Raw genomic sequence first — 21,230 nt, 5'->3', positions numbered from 1 at the left:
TTAAGGAATATCAAAATTCAAAACATTTTAGAGTTAAAGTTTATTTATAAATACAACCAAGCACATAAGAAACATCTCAGTTATAGCGTTAGCATTCGAAATTTAGTTACTACAGCAACTAATACTCAAAATACGCTAAATTCTTGCATTGAATTTCAGTTAAAATTACATTCATATTCATATAAAATTTTTGTTCAATATCAATTACAGTATTCATCGGAAAATAACAAAAATAAATTTCACCTTGCGGAAAATCTTCCCTGACTTTTTTGAAATAATAGAAAGTAGAATTGCTGCTATTGATTAATTTCTAGTTCTGTGTTTTTGTGACAAACAAATTATAAACAAACTAAATTAAATAAAAAACTATTTTAAATGCTAAAAAATTCATCAAAAAAATGTCAACAAAAAGAAATATAGGAAGAAATCGTTCAAATAAAACTCCATCGCCTGGACTATGGTATATGAAAGATTTCAAATCTGATTCTAAATCAAATCCGAAAATCGCATCACCCTTCGATTTATCAAATTCGATGGCTGAGTTCTTAGAAAAAGAAAAAATGTGCCAAGGTGAGACTGTCGAAATAACCGACACAGATATCAGTAGCTTAATACAAGAAATCAATCGTCTAGCAGCTGAAAGTCCTGGACTTAAAGCTGATATTGACCAAATTGGAGGTGGTAATCGAACTATTGAGGATATTATTCGCGAAGCTGAAAAATTATCTGAAACAAGTTCAAAAGCATTCGAACAGTTATCGTCTTCAAGATCTACATCATCGTTACGAAGTCGAAGTACGCCTAGATCACCTAGATCGACAAAATCAACCCCACGAACACCCAAATCACAAGAAATTATCACTCAAAAATCATCCTCAAAAGATGAGTATGATGATACTTTTAATGATTCTGTAAGTAAAAGTACATCTGAGAATGTTGAGCTTAAACCGGTCGAAGAAAAGTTAGATTTAAATCGAATGTTTGTAATGACCAATGATTCAACCGATACGACAGACGAAAAAATTGATTTACCTGAAACGGACGTTAAAAATAGCCAAAATGTGAATAATATTAATGAAATAGTTTCGGTGAGTGTTGATAAAAGTGAAATTGATATTTTACGGGAAGAAGTACAGCAGAAAAATATACTTTTGAATGAATATGAAAAAGATAATCGCCGACTACGGGAGGAAATTAAAACAACAAAGGTTAGTTGAACGTTTTTTTATCCAAAAAATGTAATAATAGTTATAAAAACTCGTTATACCTTTATAAAAACAAATTTTGCAAAGAAAACGATTTTTAAAAGTTTATATGATAGTCTTTGATAAAATTATTAGGTAATACTAGGAATTAATTTTATGTAGTTTATTATTTATCAATTGCCTAGAGAATTTCTTATATTATAAAATTACTGTAATTGTTTTATGAAAAATTTCTATATTCATTTTGCTATTATTTATAGGCAATTATATAACATATAATCTCAAATCTTGCCTATACATGCTCTTTGAGTAAACAAAAAATGAGTAGAAGACCCGAAATGAACTCGGATGTACTTTATTAATTTTGTAGAAAAGTACGAATCCTAATACAAGCTTTTTATTCGAAACTTGTTTATTTTCGGTAATTTTTGAGAATCAAGGGTAAAGAGTGATCACTACCCTGGTGGAAAAAATATTTGAAAAAAGAATAAATCTTAATAAGTCTTAGGAAAGTCTTAGAAACTTTACAAAAGTATTAAGAACTCTGAATAACTCTGAATTAGACTAGTCCGAAAACGTTGAGAAATTCAAAGTTCCTAAGACTTTTTCAGAATTTCTTATTCTTTCTTCAAATATTTTTTCCACCAGGGTAGTTCAAGACATTCATTTGACAAAAATAACTGAAATACCAAAGATGGTAGAGAAAAGAGGCTCAGAAGAAAGATATCGAACTTAAAGTTCATTTTGAAAAAGGAAGATGATTAATCGAGCTTTTGAAATCTCCTATGTGCGAGTTTTTATATTCCTATTATTTTTGACTTCAAAAGAGAGTTTCTTAAAGATAGGTAGAAATCTAGAAAGTTGTTCGGTCTTAAATGAGTTTTGCATTGTAAATTATCCGTTATTAGAAAATTTAAGAAGTAAATTATAATGTGAATAAATAGTTTTGTAAAATAATTGTCCATCATAGCGATTAGCACTTTGAACGAGGCATTAAATGAAAATTAGATAGACCAAGTTTTAATTTTATACTTGTAAAAGAAAAAAAGACCTGAAAAATATTGAAATCATTTTAACAATCAAAGTATAATTATAATAATAAAGACTATTTTGAGCAGTAAATAATTTAGTTAGGCAGATTGTATTACTTTTATGTAAGTAGTAGTATATATCTAAAAAAACATTTTAATATCCCTTGTTCAAGAAGAGATGCAGGTTTTTTAGGTCAAAATAAAAAAACACATAAATTAATTGGTACTTAAAAACTTTTCAAACGAATCTGGTTACAAGTTTAACATGTTTTTGATTGTGAATAAAAATCTAATGTGTAGGCGTTATATTCTTTGATTAAATCGACCTATTCATTTTGATGTGTTCATAATTATAAAATTTATTTCGAAGATTTTAATCTTCTATTTCACAATCGATCTTCCAATACATAAAATAGTTCATTTACATCTACCCATAACTAAATAAAAAACTAGAGTGCGATCTTGAATCTTGTACGTAGGAATTCAAATATTTTTGTTAATTTTGGGTTTGTCATTTCTAATAACTTTAGAAAAGATAAAGATGACACAAAAATTCAAAAATCGAGTTCATTTTATTATAAAATCATAGAAAATACTCGACCAATCGGCAAGTGAACACGATTATTGTATTTTTTGAGCTAAAATTACTTTGTGAATTATTATTCATTATTTTCGTGCCTTTATAGAACAATTTGTAATGCTCCCCATGCGAAAGTTAATTTCGGGGACCGATTTCAGATAATTGCTTAGAAAATCAGTGGCGTAGCTACGATTTAGGGGGCGTAGCTACTCGTTTGAACTTATTGGAAGGGGCCTCTCAAAAACAAATTTAAATAAAATAATGATTCGAGTTCTTTAAATGCCACGATTATAGCGCGTGTAAGTATATTATTTTTGTAATTATTTACCGTCGAACTTTCGTTTCTGCAAAAGTATCAATTAACTGCTAAGTTCAAGTTCATTTCTCAAACTTTTTGCTATTGAAACTACTCAAACGTGATTCGCTCGCACTGTTCCTCAAATAAGTTTTGGTCAAGTTTAACTTTGAAAATGACCGTTCAACTGTGGCCGTCATGACAGGTAGGATTAAAAATAATAGAAAGGCAGCAATAATAAAAATCAAAAAAATTTGTTGACAACGCAGAATGTTGAACAAGGACAAGGTTGGCAAACTCCTTGATAGATTTACACTTCGTTATTTCTTTCTTCAGTGCTGATTGCTACTGGTTCACTTGTTGAGGAAATTTTTCGTTGATGTCTTCGTTATATGTGATGATCAACTGTAAACTTACAAAACGCTTGGTCAACTGACTGCAAACAACGTCCAGACATTTGACATAGACTTCAATTTTGAATCTTGACTCTGCGTTTGTCAATCTTAGAAAAGTCAGAAAGAAATTTGTCAATCTTAGAAAAATCAGTAGAAAATTTAAAATAAATGGCAGACTGTAAAAAGTTGTTTTCTTTGTTTTACAAACAAATGTTAATTTTTAACTATGCCTTAATTCATTATGCATGTTAATTTATACATTTTTCTGTATATATGTCCTCTATCATTGGTAGACTCTAAAAAATTGATTATTTTTTCTGTCACAAGCTGACAGTCTACTAAAGCTTCTTTTATATTTAATGGGTACGGATTCCTAAGATAAATCGATCAAAATTTATCTGATAAATTGAAACAACTTGATAACAAATGACTCCATTGTTTTGTTTGGAATTTTTAATTCAATGTCAAGGACATAATTATAGGTTAAACGCCTACAAGAGTTTCTGTATTATTCTTTTGGGTTTTTCCTTTTACAAAATTATCAGGGCTGTATTTTTATTAAAAAAAGGCTGGTACTAATTGGTCCTGGGCCAGACTTCACTTTCAGGGGGCCTATAGTGCGTCTGAAGACAAAAAATGCGGCCAACATTAGAAAAATTTAAGTAATTCACTCCAAAATTGAATCGCAGGACTTTTTGGGGTAGCTGATTAAAATTTTTTGGTCAAATTTATGGAAATTTACCCCCTTCCTCCCTTATCGACCACCCCCCTGGCGTGAAATATATAATTCAAGAAGCAGATAATAGTAGCTGAATTTTGTTTTTTCAATACCTAATACTTTTCTAAGTAACCTCCGATAAGTTTTAATTACAGCATCCAACAGCGTGTTTATTACTGTTCCAATTAACAACTTAGATTTTGTTAAAACAAGAACTATATTTCTGTTTTTAAAAATTTTACATTTTATTTTGTTGGTTTTTCTTTACTCGAAATACTTTCACAAGTTTATGAATTTTCCCTTTGTATCAGAATTAGGGTTCAACGTTACTGTTAACGGTTTTCATTTCTTAGAGAACTGCTGCAGCAAACTTACTGATGAAAAAGCCCTTTCTAAAATTTTTTTTTCGAGTTTTGGTTGCATTTTTGGCCTTTGGCCGTATTGTGGGGCTTGGAAAATTGTTAATTGTGCGGCAATCTTAAAATTGATGACGTTATTCAAACAAGAATAATTTCGCACTTTGATAAATTCATTTTTGATTTTAAAAGGACATTTCGCTCTTTGACTGTCGGAATAAATAATGTTTGCATTTTTTAATTAATTTTTCTTACTTGAATATCGTTGTTAATTTTCAGTATGCTGCGCAATTATAGATATTCCAAATTTCTAAAAGCGAAAAAAATTCCCGGACATGCAAATTTTTGTATAATAAAATAATTGTTAGACACGATCTTGATTTCTCAAATTTCCAACCCTTTTGAAATATTTATCAAATACTACGGCTGATCCTAGATCTAAAAATTATAAATTAACTAAATGTGGTAATTAACTATGTATCAAGCGAACTCAATCATAAACATTAAAATATTTCTTCCGTGATTGTGACTGCCATACCTTATGAACGCCTCTAAAACCCCTTAAAAACAAACCTCCTAATGGATTTTATATGTTTTTAAAAATTGATAAAACTCCTGTGACATTTTGATTAAGATGTTGAGGTCAATGTCTCTAAAAACACTTTATTTTATTACGGAATTGATAAAACTAAAATTACGGTAAATCGGAGAACTTATTAAAAATCCAACTGGTTTTGTTTTTGAAAAAAATGTAAATACATACTACCTTTATTTATGTAAAGTGTAAATAACGATTTCATGTTGTGTTTTTTGTGAATATTCTAAGCACGTAACATTTTTATCAAAACAAAAATTCGTTGCGAATCTCATTATCATAAATTTGTTTAACAACAAACTATTTTTGATTTTTGGATTTCTATAAATGAGTTCACTGATCTAATGACACCATATCTTTAAGAATGTTAAGCGAAAAACGGACAAAATAAAAAGTTCACCCAGAATACCAAATTAGTAATCTCATACAAAAACATATTTGATACTTGATTCGGGTACACCATTATTTTTTGAGGCGTTTATTTCGAATTTACTGGTCTCTAGCCGAATTTTGAGAACATAAATTTGGCTATTTAACAGAGAGAAAAGTTATCGGTTATCGGAAAGCATCATAGCAACCTATGGGGATAGAGGGGACTTCGCCCGCCTTCGTGTTTTTTAATTTGCACTTTGCGATTTTTTAGTGCATTAAATCGTGAAAGAACTGTGCCTAGGTGTAAAAAATTAAGTCGCTTTCACTCAAATGCCAGAAAAGATAAATTATTCAACCTATCAGTCGACATGCTAATATGTTGAGGCCGCATGAGTCATGTTAAGACGAAAAGGTTGATTCGCACACTTTTGTTCACTTTTGTGATAGGAAAGTTTCGATTGGTGTAAAATTTTTTACACATTTTCCATTCCTTGGTTGCAAGTTTCTGTAGGCTCCAATTTCTTCAAAAAATTTTTCGCTTAATAGTTATACTTCTCAAAATTATTTTCTGTTATCATTTTTCCCGATCGTTGTATAAACGGCTCTGATAAGTGCTTCCCTACGCAAAACATAATTAATATGGCACTGTATCTGGTCGAGTTACAACCATTCAAATTCAAACCAACACCATAATTTCGAGTTTGTGAGAGCACACATCGGAAAAGCTAGAACTCATATATAACCTGCTTCATTGAAAAAATTGATTTACGTTATCGAAATTCTTTTAGACAGGCTATTTTCTGATCGTCATTTTAAGTAACAAGCTAAGCTAGAGATTAATATGAGTCTAATCAAGATTTTAATACAACTTGTAAGTATTATTTCTTTATTGCAATTTTTTTATTGCGTGTTGCATTTACCTCTTTTTAATAGATGGCCTTTTGAATAAAACAAGATGATACCTCTCGGCCAGTGCCGGCTTTAAGAGGAGGCGGCCGTCCGGTGCGCCTGGTTCTACAGTGTGCCACACGCGCCAGCTTGACTTAACCACTTAATTTGAATATCTATTTTTATCGATCAAAAGGAAAACAAAACTCAGAGCATTAATTCTTGCATTAGACAAACAGGTTTCGAACAATCTTAACCGCAAGTAAATTAGCATCCAAACTTGATACGCAGCTATTTATCAAACCACAAACGCGAGTAACACGCATTAAACGTAGTTCGGGCGAAGAGGCTACTAATTAACCAATAACTGCTCCAAAAAAATTTAAAGCCGAATTCTTTAATGCTTTTTTCGATACCATGCTTATATCTATAAAGGAAATATTTCAGCAGATTAAGACTTTTCTGTCATGTGGAATTTCTTGTTTAATATACAAAATAATGAAAATAAAGAAGAACTAATGTGACATTGTTGTATTCTGCAAGAAAAATTACGATCAATTTTAAATCTGATATTGATTTGTAGTGCGATTTGGTGTTTATTGAAAATCAAGCTGAGAAAAGCTAGATTTTGCCAGTCTTATCAGAGTGTTTGCTGACAAAAAAAGCTAGAAAAATAAGGTTTTACTGGCAGACAATATAAGTAGGTACATTGTTTAGAAAATGAATGGGTAAAATATTTTATTATTAATGATAAATTCGAATTAAGTTTTGTGAAGTATAATTAAAAGAGCTTTAAATGCATGACTCGGCCAGGACGTTTAGATTGCTAAGACTGGAACTGCTTTCAGCTTATTTTGAGATCGGTTTTTGGATTTTACGAACCCTGAATTTTAACAAATTAGTTGAATACACGCCTAAGACCTTCATGTGTGTACATTAATTCATTTTCAATGAAATTTTAAAAACCTTTGGACTTAAAAACATCAATGCAATTATTTTATTGAAATTCAATCAAATGCAATAGCGTGAGAAGAGAAAGTTTTCCAAGTCTTAAGAGTCAAGGATGGAACAGATAAAACCTTATATTGATTTTAATAATTATTTTCTAAATGATTTAGTCCTTTTTAAGTCAATCAAAGTGTTTTTTTACTCGATGAAATATAAATGTATTTTCGATAAAAGTATGGCATAGGATAAAAGAAGTGAAATAAAAAAAATTTAATATGAAATAAAAAATAGTATTGTCTGGAAGATCTTGGAATACAATTTGAAAGTTTTCTAGTGCTTAATAAAAAATGTTCTGCAAAGTTGTGTTGTGAAAATACCCAAAATTTTTAAGAGAAACGTAAAAATGTAGAATTATTTCACACGAAAAATTTTAATTTTTGAATTTTTTTATTTTAATTTCGTATTTAAAAATATAAACATATTTGTGTAAGCAATACCGGATTGCAAACACATATCATTTTATCGCTAAGCCCAAGTAAGGGGCTGAGACTAGGAAAGCGAAGTAACATAACTTGATAATCAAAATTGAGTATCTCTTTACAAATATTTAGTTACGATAGTAAAACTCCAAATTAATTATCCTTTTTTTGTATACATATTAAAAAATCGCACGTGATGTTTATCAGAATCTTTTGTAAAATACCAGTTTTTAAGCAGGCAAATTTTAAAAACATTTTATAGTGTTGAATGAATCTTACCGGTGTTGATTATACAAAAACCTTGTAGTGGGTTTCGATTTTTTTTTATAGTGGAGTTAGATCTTGGCCAAGAGAGCTTAAAACTTACCTGTCAATGCAGGTAATCATTGACAATCAGAGCGACATATAGGATGATATTATCAGTCCTTTGACAGTTTTTTGATTCGATTTTCCATGAACGAGATAGAGCTTTCTTAATAATTGTCGTTTGTAGTTTTGAGAATTTCTCGATTAATATTAGTCAAATTGAAATTTTCATTCCATTTTTTTCTGTTAAAATCACCCAATCTATAATATACGTGATATACAATTTTGTATTGTGATTGTTATACCGTCGCATATTATCACTTAGTGGTTATCATTGCCTCTCTGACAGGCACAGAGCTGTGTATGATAAAAAGTTTTTATTGTGATTATTATACCGTGGCACATCACGACGAAGTGATTTTCATCGCCTTTCTGACAGGTACTTAGCTGCAGAGCGAAGCTCGGCACAAACCAAGTAAAAAGCACCTAAAGTCTTTTAGACCGCAAACCCACGCTTAAAAAAAATTTATTGTGTACATCATCGTTGATACATTGTATGCGTTCTTTATGTCCTTTAGCCCAAAAATTTTTGACTGCACTTCCCAACTTCAGATTGATAAGTATCAGTTTATTTTGTAATTTAAAAGGAATATCATCGATTATAAAAATGCAAAAATAATTTTCTCCGACGTTTAATAAAACGGGGTATACGTTAGCTGATTGCTTGAAATGATTTTTCCACTGCCGAGAATTTTCTTATGTAATAAAGTACACCGGGGTATAAAGAACATATAAACAATTTCTCTTCAGAACTTTATAAAGTATTGTCAAAGATAACTTTAGGATTTTGATTTTGAACTACAAATTTGTTAACATCGTTCCAATGTCAATAACTCGAAAACAATGAACTTAACGAAAAAATCACAAGAGGAGTTTTTTACATAAAATGGTCCAAAAAACTTAGTATAGCATTACTTGATTAAAAAAATTCACATTTGACCATTCCTGGAGAAAGGGGGAGTTAAAAAATTGGACAGATCAATCGCTGATGCTATAAATTTGATTATTTATTTTGGTATTTCCAAGGTAACAGAAAAATCAAAATTTGGATATCTCAGTTACATTAATTTACTCTCTGGACACTTTCTTAATTTTAAATAGAAATGTGCTCACCGATTTATACATACTCATAAACGGCTTTATTCCGCTTTACTGGTGTTTTGAATGTTCATTTATGAATAACAATTTGAATAGTTTTGATTCATTCAATTATCATCACAACAACAGCCTACATCAACAATTAACAACAATATAAGAAAATAACATCTAATTTATAACAATGGGTCATCCAATATTCCCATTGTTGTTTGTATTATTCTTGACAACGATTGTTAACTGTCATCTCACTAAATCATCTTATTCCTCAAGTTTGTTTGTTGAAGATGATGAACCAATTGTTAAACAACTAGGTAAGTAAATTTTTAAATAAATTTTTTTTGTCCACTTTTATTTTCAAAAAGTTTAATTTTTTGCCTTTAGTTTAATTTTTTTTGAAAGCTAAAAAATTCTGATATAAAAGCAAAATTTACCCCCGATTATAATTTGAATATCTAATTTTATGGTATGTTTCCAAAACTAAGATTTTTTAGTCGGTATTTAGAAATTTTTGAGTGTAAAATCATCAGAAATATTTCGTTTTGAATTCCAAAAGGATCATAATTTTTGAACGGAAAATCGCCAGAAATATTCCGCTTATAGTCTCAAAGGCGACAAATCATAAATAACTTCTGTCATTTTTGCAAGTGATAAATGGTAACTTCTATAACTCGAACCTCACGAAGCGAAGTAAAAAATCGAACTTTTCGACTTATCAAGATACGAGTTATCGAAATCTAATCAACCAAGTAGGCAAATCTTCGAACTAAAAATTTAATGGAATCAAATTTTTAAAGATCTTCAAACATTTTAATACAAAAAAAAAATCGCTTTAGTGCCAATTCTCGTCTGAAAAGTGAATTAAAATGTTTTAGAGAAATGCAAATTTCGAAAGAGTTTTAGTGTGACGAATTTTATGCATGGCCCCTCACTAAAATCTCGTAAACAGCAATCTCAATTCATTTCGAAAATTGTTAGGTGAGAGTCAAAAACTCTAAAGCTATGTTTATAAAAATTTAACTCAATCTCGAAAAAAAATTTCAGGGAAAGTTTTGAATAATTTTTTTAAGTAATAACTTTTGAGCTTAGAGTTTTACTCCTTTTCTTCTTACAGTCTTTACATTTTCGAAATAAACTTACGCCCTTTGTTAAAACGAATTGGTTGGAACTGCCGCGAAAACACAAAGAAAAATTGTTTCGAATTGGTTTCTTGGTTAGCCATAAATAGATATTTTAATTAATTCCCAGTTTGGTAAAAATGACGTGCGTTTATTAATTGTTTGATTATTTTCTTTGAGTACGAAATCCTTTGTTTTCATTAGTAATCAATAAATTATTATTGAATCAAATTTTTAGGTAAATCAAGAAATGGTCGAGAGGAATTTATTGTTGAAGATACAAAAATTGAAGGTAACACAGATGTTTCTGTTGAAGATCCAGAAATCCCGAATAATTCTAGTGGCGAAAATGTGGTAACTAAAGGTGTTGAAGCACGTGTTTCGTATTCTGGTGCTCAAGTTTGGAAATTCCGATTAAGTAATTTACAAGTATTAAACGAATTAAATAAATTAAATCAAGAAAAAGGTGAGGGTTTTTCCAGGAAATTATCACAAAAATTTGGCTGTCTGTTAAAAAATGATGTAATACCAATTAATTTTTTATAGAAATTGGCTGGTGGGGGGGAAATATCACGTACATTGATATGATGGTAAAACCTTCAAGTCGACAAGTTGCTCATGAGATCCTTACAAATTATCAAGTCCCATACGAAATAATTATCAATGATTTACAAGAGGCAATTGATAATGAAAATCCTCAATTTGATGAAGAAGCTGAATTGGCAAATCGCAAAGGTAAATTTCGAATTCATATTTCGAAAAAAATACTTTTATTTTAAATTGTTTCTACTTTCAACAGCAAAACGTTTGCAAAGGTCTTGGCAAAAACATCGTTTTGGGGCAATAATGGGCTACAATTCATTCGGTTCTGATATGAAAATGTGGCCAACTGCAAATTGGGGTACCCTACATTATTCAAATTGCGTATGTACAATATAACCAAGAACAATCCAAAAATCTTGAAACACTTTTTCGGGTTTCTATTCGGTTTCGTAAAGTTTTAAAAATTTTGGATTGGTTTGTACACATGCATGCCTGAATTGTTTGTTTTATGTGTTTTTTGTGATTAACCAAACCCCTAAAAACATTTTGTGTTTGAAAAACTGTTGAAGATGTGAATATAAGGCTTGTAAATCAAAAGAAATTGTTAAGACTAATCGGAATACAAAGCTTTTAAAATTTAGCGATTGAAATGTTTTAAATGCTTAGAAGCTCTTTTAGATTGGCCGATAGACGTAAAAGTTTCAAGTATTCAATTGAACTTGGAGCTAATTGGTTGTTGCTTCCATGTGACGAATGAGCTCCATAGAACGCTGTGGGCAGTCTCTAAATATTTCTGATTGATTTTGCCATATATTCACGTCAAATTGAATTTTGAAACAATTAAAAAAATTTGACGATTTCTAAGATATATTTTGTCCAAAATGTAGGTCATCGTATGACTTGGCAATCGTATCATCGTCTCGCCGATATTCATGGATATTTAGATTATTTGGCAAACACCTATCCCGATTTATGTTCTACTCAAGTAATTGGAAAATCCGTTGAAGGACGTGAACTAAAAATCTTAAAAATATCCAATGGAAATGCCGATAATAAAGCAATTTGGATTGATGGTGGAATACATGCCAGAGAATGGATATCACCGGCTTCCGTAACATATATTATCAATCAAATTGTTGAAGGCTATGAAAATGAATCCTCAGATATTAAAAGTATTGATTGGTACTTTTTACCGGTTTTAAATCCTGATGGTTACGAGTACACACATAAGAATGATCGATTATGGCGTAAAAATCGTGGGAAAAGTTTTTCTGGTGCTTGTGCAGGAACTGACTTAAATAGGAATTTTGGGTAAGTAAATTTTAATATTGGTAAGGCATTTTTACTCATATTTTAAAATAGCGAACAAAGTAAGGAATTCAACAATGTTAAGTAACCATCAAATAATTTGCGGATCCAAGACATAATACAGTCGTACATAGTTAGAATGAAATATCTATTAAATTATTTTGAAAATTTGTGGATTTTTCCAAAGAATTTTCGAATCGTTTGATTATTTAGGGTAATTAAAAATGTAATTAATTTCTATTGCTCGGCCTACTTCAAGATATGTATTGTCATTGTATTTTAAATTGGAACAATTCACTAATTTGATGATTAAAACGATTAAATGATTATTTTTCGAGATATCTTCCATATCCATTCGAAATTAAATTTATTCGTACACGAATTTCTCAAAACCTACTCACCCAATCAATAAATAAATCCTATTTTTGTATTTTTTGGATTAAAATTACACTACACCTTGTTTTATCAAATTCCGAAACAATCTTTTTTTTTCTCGATTTGTTCAAAGAAATTGTTTCCTTAAAAAATTGCCACAAATAAGTAGAAAAAATTTTTTGTCTCTGATTTGCATAAAAATCGTTTTCTAAAATAATTTTGATACAATACAAATACAAATGCAAAAATCGAGTCCATTTTATAAATGGACATGGAGTTTCTGAGATATCGCCCAAATCGTGATATTCCGGAGTATGAAAAGCATAAAATTATGAACTACTCAAAAAATCCATCTCCAAGAAATTCTCTGAATTCGCGTTTGTAAAGGACCACGCAGTACTATTGTTTTACATTTTCGATTCCATGATTCAAAATGTTCTGTCTTATATTTCGCATACTCGCTTTGCTCGGAAGGGATTTCCCCCCTTGATTCCAGAGACAACCTTCGGCGTTGGCTCCCGCGAATTTGAAAACTATAGTATAGCAAAATCCTATCTTTCTAGCATGTACAGAACAGGAAAACGTAATTTGGGGGGGAGGTCATTCCGATTTTACAGAGGATTCTAATGATAAAGTTGAAGTTTTCCGATGATGATTTCCGCCTGAATGTAAAGGAAACAACACAAAGACAAATTCTAAGGGAAGTGGCTTTTTAATTTGTTATCGGTCAGTCAGTGAGCTTCACTTGGGGCAATATTATTATAGATTTTGCAAATATTTATTACCTGTATGACAATTGTTTTAAATGATCTTAAATAGCAAAGATGGATCCAAAAATTTACGCTCACACATCGCAAAAAAAAAAAAAAATAAATAAGTAATTAATTTCTACTGCTCGGCCTACTTCAAGATTTGTATTGTCATATTGTATTTTAAATTAGAGCTCTGTGAAATTGATTTTCGAGAACTATGTTTTGGAACAATTTTTATCTAATGGGAATATTTTTGTAAGGTTCAAATTAGCCTAAAACGAAGTTTTCATGAAAATGGAAGAAAAAAATATCTTTTTTTGGAAACAAAGATTTTTAGAACAAAATCGTAATTGAAACAACGAGAAGGAAGATAACAATCAATAAAAATTAATTTGAATCAATTTAGTTTACAAATCTAAAATTAAGTTTACCAATCCGGAACTAAAAAATACAAATAATTGATAGTAATCTTCCTAATAAAGGATGTCAATTAAAACACACAATTGCAAATATAAATCATAACTGTACCACTTTTGTATGAAACTCTCACTACTACGTACTACAACGTGTATTACAATTAGGATTGTTTATGTCGTGCGTCCTATGTCGTGTGATACACATTTTAAAATGAATAATGAATATTCAATTAATTTATTTAAAATGTATTGGGAAAAATATAATAAATAAATAAAAAGAGAAAGTATAATTAAAATTATCAAAACATCGCTTGTAATTATATCAATTTCCAATTCAAAATTGAACTTATTAATATTCAGTGTCAAAAAACTGTGTCACATACAGTACATTCACAGGACCGTATTATTTTACTAACAAGTTATGATAACAATTAAGTCCATTGAAAAGTTACATTTGGGTTGCAAAAGTTAGAGGAAGCAATTTTATTTGTTGGTTATTAAGAGGGAGTTAGTGTAAAGTTAAATCCATGTTTGTGGGGTCGCAACCCTTGTCCCGCGGCCGCCATCTTGTAAAAAGGGGCTCGAATGATTTTTACGCTGTATCGGACAAACTATAATTTTTTTGCCTATATATTAAACTTTCTACAATTTTGGTTCAGTAACTTTAAGTCTTAAGGGGGTATTCTGGTCTAGAAGCCTCAATTGTGGAAACTTTTTATACTAAGATTATTAGAAAATGAAAAACATTTATGTAGTCATCTTTTCATATGATATTTATTGACATTTTAAAAATACAAAAAGAAAATTGGAAAAAAATTAAAAATTCTTCGAATTACAGGCCGTTGAAGTGGAGGCTACATAAAAAACCCGGCACCATGGTTGACACGATTCCAGCCCTTGTAGTGATCTGAAACAAAAAAATTTGAATAATTCTTAATAAAGATGTCGTTATCGTCATCGGCCAAAAAAAAAATTAAAATATTTTTGAAAAATGTCGTTATCGTCTGAAGCACGGTCAGAAAAAAAAATCATAAATAATTCATTTTTTGCCGTTTTTGCAAAAAGGGGTGTTATACTGCCTTAAAACCAAAAATAACAAAGTTATTAAAGAAAATATATAAAAATTTGAGACAAATTTTCTTTTGGTCGTTGGCCGTTGGTCGTGCACAGCAAAGCTTTTATAAAAATGGTGACTATTCGATGTATCGACTAGTGATTCTGATTAATGTCTCTAATTAAAAAAATCTGTTTAATTTGAATATTTTCAATTGATTATGAAAAATAAATAACCTCTGTCGATTTTTGCATACTTTTGGAATCAAGGAATCGAAATTTTTTCAAATTTAGTCTTTTGAATATTGATAAAAAGGATATTAATTTAATGATTTGTTTCAGCTATCGATGGGGCGGTAAAGGTAACTCCAAAAATCCCTGCGCAGAAACATACGGAGGACGTAGTGCTTTCTCTGAACCTGAGGCACGTGCTGTAAAAACGTTTTTCGAATCAGCTAATGCCAAATTTAAAGCATATTTATCCTTCCATTCGTATGGACAATTCATCTTATACCCATGGGGCTATGAAAATGTAGTACCACCAGATCATATGGATTTACAACGTGTTGGACAAAAAATGGCTCAAGCTATACGGACAACTGGTGGAGCAACTTATAAAGTTGGATCTTCTGCAAATTTATTATATCCTGCGTCAGGAGGATCAGATGATTGGGCCAAAGCATATGGTGTTAAATACTCGTACACAATTGAATTGAGAGATTCAGGCCGATATGGATTTGTTTTACCTGCTTCATTTATTACTGTGACTGCTAAAGAAGCATTGGCTGCTGTACGAGTTGTAGCTGCGGCTGTGGTTGTGACTGCCTAAATTTTACGCTTTAATTTTAGTTTTTAAGTTTATTTAAAATATAAATTATTTTTTAATATTTTTAATTGTAATTGTTTCATTTATTTTTCTTTCCTATAAAATATAAAACCTTTTAAAACTCTTTAGGTACACTGAAATGGAAAAATGTATTCCATGTGAACTGAACATTGATGTTCAGTAAGTATGTTCCGAGTTAAAAAAAAAAGTATTTACCGTTTCATTATTGAGATATACAGGTCGGCCATTTTATCTATGCACCTAAATATCTTGTTTTGTAGCTATCCAATCGATAAATAATTTAAACAAAAATTGCAGAGTTTTATGGGGGACTTCATGTTCCGACATCTGATTGGACCTACTTCTTCCTGTTTCTTTAATAGCCAATTTCGATCCTAAACGGTAACAGATAGAATAGCACTTAAAATTAGAACGTTGATCCTAATAAAAAAAACTAACATTTTTCATCAAAACCATTATTTCGAAAATAGTCAGCTTTCGGAGGAAATGCAACTTAAAAATATGCCATTATTGCATTTAATCGAAAGAAAACACGCTAACTTCGGAAAAATGCTTTAGCCAAAAATTGTCAAGGGCAATAGAGGACATTCGCCTGTGTCCATGACTATGATCTACAATTATCGATTAACTTTAAGCATTTTTTTCGAAAGCTAACGTTTTTCGAAAAAATGTTTTATACAAAAATTGTTAGTTTTTTTATGAGGATCAACTTTGTAATTTAAAATGTTATTCTATCTCTTACCGTTTAGGATCTAAATTGGCTATTAAAGAAACCCGAAGAACTAAGTTTAATCTGATATCAGGACATGATGTCAGCTACCAAACTCTGCAGCATTTGTTTAAGTTATTTTTCGATTAGTTAACTAAAAACGATATATTTAGGGAGGTGTATAGAATAAAAAAAATAACCCAAAGTTAATTAATTTTATTGTTGAAGAGAAGCGACTATAATTATGCTATTAGTCGTTGAAGAGAGATATCTATATTAACACAATACTTGATAAACAATATTTATGATGAGAATCAGTCTCGTTGTACATTAGAGTTAAAAGTAACACATTATTTGACTGTATGCATGTATTCTATTACCGTGCATATAGCCCAAAACATTTTTACAATATTGTAAGGAGACAAACTCCTTAATGTTTTTCGTATTATAAATTCTTATCAATACTTGCCCATTTTCGAAACCGATAAAAAGCATATTAATATACAACATATAATAATAGATTTCCAGAAGGTCCGAAAAAAATTACGTAGAAATCAGGCAAAAGTGCTATGTTTGTATCGATATAATAAATGTTTAAAGATTAAATTAATTTTAAATGTTTTTCATGTTTCAGGAGGAATTGGAAGTAACCAAAACAAAATTATCCAGCGAATCATTACGTTCGACATCCAAATCAAAATTACCAATCGATAAATCATTACAATCTGAACTCGATAGAGCACTTGAAAATCTAAAAGATCTCCAAGAACACAATACAGCATTACAGCTCCAATTGGACAGCTTAAATAATTCCCATCAAGTTTTAAAACAATGCAACGAAGAACTTTCAACAACCAATAAAACATTAGAACGTAAACTAATCGAAAACGAAGCATTGATCAATCGCTTAAAAAACGAACTTAAAACGTTGCAAGATAAACATGCGATTCTGATTGAAAGTGAACGTGCACTTAAAAAAACCATCGAAAATGAAAAACAACAGAATAAAATCTTAAAGCAACAAAATGATAAAGATAGTAAGTGTATACAAGACTTGCAACGGCAAGTCAAAGAAATGGAACGTATTATCACTCGAAAACATCCCGATTCAGTTTCTGCATTAATCTTAGCCGCAAACTCCACAAATATTGATTCAAATCTAAACGCACGAAAAATTTTGGAAGATCGTATCAAACAATTAGAACAAGAAGCACAAGAACGTGATGTACATCAAACGAAAATTTTCACTGACGTACAAGAGAAGTTTAACGAGATGAAACGTAAATATGAGAGTCATATTGATGATCTTGAAAAACATGTTCTTGATTTGAAATCCCAATTAAATAAGAACATCGAATTTTGTGATATGGAAACTCAAACTTATTTGGATACAAATTCAAATCGAAAAGAAGTCCATTTTGTTGAAGTTGCTGTCCAAACTCTTATGAATAAAATACCACAATTAGCAAATAAAAATACGAAATATCGTTCAACCGGGTCTATTATTAAAGAAGACACACATTTATTGGCGACAATCCGTGGTCTTAATGCAGATATTCTTGCGAAAGATCGCTTGCTCACGAAATTACAAAAGGATATGGAGGAATTACGTAAAACTAATCGTCGATTACAAAAAGAACGTGAAGGTTCTTTGAAAGCTAATTATAATCCCACGGAATATCAATTTGATAATTTAACAACAAATCAACAAGATTTAGATAATTTAAACATACAAATGGACACTGTGCGGGATGAACGAGAGAAATTAAAGATACAATTAAGTCGTTTAGAAGAAGATTATCAATTATTAAAATTAAAACGTTTACAGGATGTGAGTTTGCATTATAATAACTATCATTGTGCATATTTTGTAATTGTACTAATTACATGTATTTTAGTTTACTTCCTAACCATAAAAATTTATTTTGAAATTTTAAGTAAATACAGGGTGTAAATATTTTTAAATAAGGTTGGTCTCGTACGGTTTTTAACGACACTTTGATTTGGTTTTGGTTTTTATTTATTTTTTCCAAAGAAAATTAAAAATGAAAAAAAAAAGATCGTGCCTTGTTGAAATTGTTGTGGGTGCCTTCGTATATGAAAATAATGAAACTGCATGATCAAAAGTGAGTGAGTGGCATTTTGGGGAAAATTACTGTATGCATGAAACTTCTCTGGAATTTACATAGGTATGATAAGTTCAAGTTTAGATCAAGTTAAAACCTTTAAAAAGGTTTCCATTAAAATTGATAATAAATTTTAAACTTAAATTAAAAAACTCGAATATGAGATATCACACAATTTTTTTAAAAATTAGTGAGAGAAACGTATGGAAATATGTTTAATTACTGGATCGCATATATTTCGATATCATCGGTGGCGTTATTTTAAGAGTACTCGACCAAACCTCACGTTTCGACAACTTTCTCATGTTGTCTGTTTACCGATTGATTTGAGATTTTCTATATACATTATTGTACAGCGACATGACTGTCCACTTTCTCTTATTTCAGCTTGGTTTATCAAACCCCTAAAGTTGCGCAGGATTGCCGAACGTCCTTAAATGAATTGGCTGAACAAATGAATGTAAACCTGATATAGGTACCGGAATACAGTGACATTCCTTGAAATAGTGAACCCGGCGAGCTTGCTAGAAAGGGTGAAAGGGTGCTTTTAAAAGCACAAATAAAGCTGTTGGACACAAGCATCAATTGGAATCCGGGAATTCCGTTTGCAAACTGCAAGCTGTTCTTGAATTAGATATCTTAAAAAAGTCTAGATGGAGGGAGGAACGCACTTGTGTTACTACAAGACAAAAATAGTCTGAATGCAATCGTAGGCGTTTCAAAGACCCTATATTGCCTCAAAAGACCTCTATAATCAAAATCAATGCTCTTGCATGACACTGGCTAGGCGGCAAGAACGCTGAACGACCAAGCAGTGCATCACGATTATTGTTGGAACTGTCACAGTGGGAAGAAGGAGGAAACAATGTTTCATCTTCTCTGTCGCTGTTCAGCTCTTGAAATGAGGAGACGACTCACTTGAGCCAGCCAGCACAGAAGCATACAAAATATGGCTGTGGCCGTATTCAAGTTTATAAACCCCACTCCAGATTGACCTCCGTTACTTTGGCACATCCGTGTACAGATAATGACCCAGGCGGACACAAAGGATCGTCAAAAATAGTTTTAAATGTTTGTTTTTTAATTTTATTGGTTTTTTTAATTTCAGAATCAGCATTCTTATAAATAATTAACCTTCTAGGTTTTGGCTTAATTGGATATTTATCTATGAAAATTCCAGAAAAGTAAGGCTATTTTATAAGATTTATTCCAGAAATTTTTATTGGTACTAAAGTAAAAGAAAATTAGTGGTCAAACTTATTTTTATTTACACCCTGAAGTTTTTTTTCATTTTTAGTTTTTTTTTTTATCTTTTAAAGTTTATTTCATTTGGAAAATTTTAAGTGATATAAATGCTTGACAATCGCTTTTGTAATGGTGGTGGCTAACCATAAATGTTTATTTAAACAAATATTTACCCCCTGTTTTTATTACCAATTTAGTTAAATACATTACAAGAGGCTCATGAACAAGAGCTTACAAATTATATGGGTAAAATGGCACCATTACGTGAACAATTAGAAGTACAACAAGTAACAATAAAAAAATTACAACAACAATTGTCCACGGCACGTGAACAAATTGCTGTGTTAACAGTGGAACGTGATCATTTAGAACAACGTTTAAAAACATTACGTCATTCATCATCATCTTCATCCAACTCACCGCATGATAATATTGAATTCGATGTAAATAATTCAGCTGCGAGTGGTTTAATAACAACACGAAGTGAATATGATGTTTTACGTCGAAAGGTTAGTATAGAAAACAAAAAGTTCATATGAACATGGACCCGAAATCGGTCTCCTTCGATGGTATAGAGAATTCCTTCATTTTTCGAGCAATTTGCTCTCTCTCTTTAACAATACTGCTAAGGATAGAGCAAAACTTTAAATAACAAAAATATTACTCACAAAAATACTATAATGATTATTATTATTCTTTATTGATATGGAAATCAAAATATTACAATAAATATTTATAAGCAAACAGTTTTTAAATACTATAAATATTTTTTCGAAAGCCCAATGGATTGGGTTAAAGTTCGAAATGATGCATGACGGTTATAGTTCCGAAGGGGGAACCCTTTTCGACATCATGTTTATATGAATTTTATATATTCCACCCAAAAGAATTACTAAAAATTATTTTATAGATTGCATTATTGGAACAACGTTACGAAGAACGTGAATTACGTTTACGTGCAATTGTGCAAGGTTTAGCACAAAAACAACAATCTGCACAAAGTGCGCGCGATTGTGAACAATGTCAAATACGTCAACAACAATTATGTAGTTATAAAGCAGAATTGGATCAGGTATTGTCCACATTACGGAATCATACAAATTTATGATTATTATCGGAACATTTTAAAATTGCATCATCATCTTCATGTACTACTAATACTGCCACTTCCTCCTCTTCATCATACAAATCTTCTCCATTATCCACTTTGTCACGTCATCCTAATTTACTTTTATCTTTAACTTCGCCAAGACCTTCTTCATCACAGCAATTTATTTTTAATAATAATAACAATAATAATGATTTTATGGAAATGCCAACAACGATTAATCTTTGTTTTGGACAAATGTTTTGTATGAGTGATAATCATGATCCAAATGGATGTTAACTATATTTTATAATCTGCGAAGACATTT

At 30.5% G+C, this 21,230-nt stretch overlaps 2 protein-coding genes across 2 annotated transcripts; both read left to right on the top strand.

Moving 5' to 3' along the window:
- The first annotated feature begins 341 nt into the window (after window positions 1–341).
- LOC123300884 (centrosomal protein of 162 kDa) lies at window positions 342–21,077 on the top strand. Its single transcript, XM_044883548.1, has 4 exons — window positions 342–1,208; window positions 17,079–18,275; window positions 20,013–20,324; window positions 20,726–21,077. Exons 1-4 carry the CDS (start codon window positions 399–401, stop codon window positions 20,921–20,923), a joined length of 2,517 nt encoding a protein of 838 aa, XP_044739483.1. The 5' UTR covers window positions 342–398; the 3' UTR covers window positions 20,924–21,077.
- Window positions 9,449–15,727, top strand: LOC123300885 (carboxypeptidase B-like). The gene is made up of 5 exons (XM_044883549.1): window positions 9,449–9,637; window positions 10,680–10,907; window positions 10,988–11,176; window positions 11,872–12,295; window positions 15,231–15,727. Exons 1-5 carry the CDS (start codon window positions 9,508–9,510, stop codon window positions 15,715–15,717), a joined length of 1,458 nt encoding a protein of 485 aa, XP_044739484.1. The 5' UTR covers window positions 9,449–9,507; the 3' UTR covers window positions 15,718–15,727.
- Window positions 21,078–21,230: the final 153 nt, after the last annotated feature.

Source organism: Chrysoperla carnea, chromosome 5 (assembly GCF_905475395.1).
Source record: "Chrysoperla carnea chromosome 5, inChrCarn1.1, whole genome shotgun sequence".
NCBI lineage: Eukaryota > Metazoa > Arthropoda > Insecta > Neuroptera > Chrysopidae > Chrysoperla > Chrysoperla carnea.
This window is presented reverse-complemented; position numbering and strand designations above follow the sequence as displayed.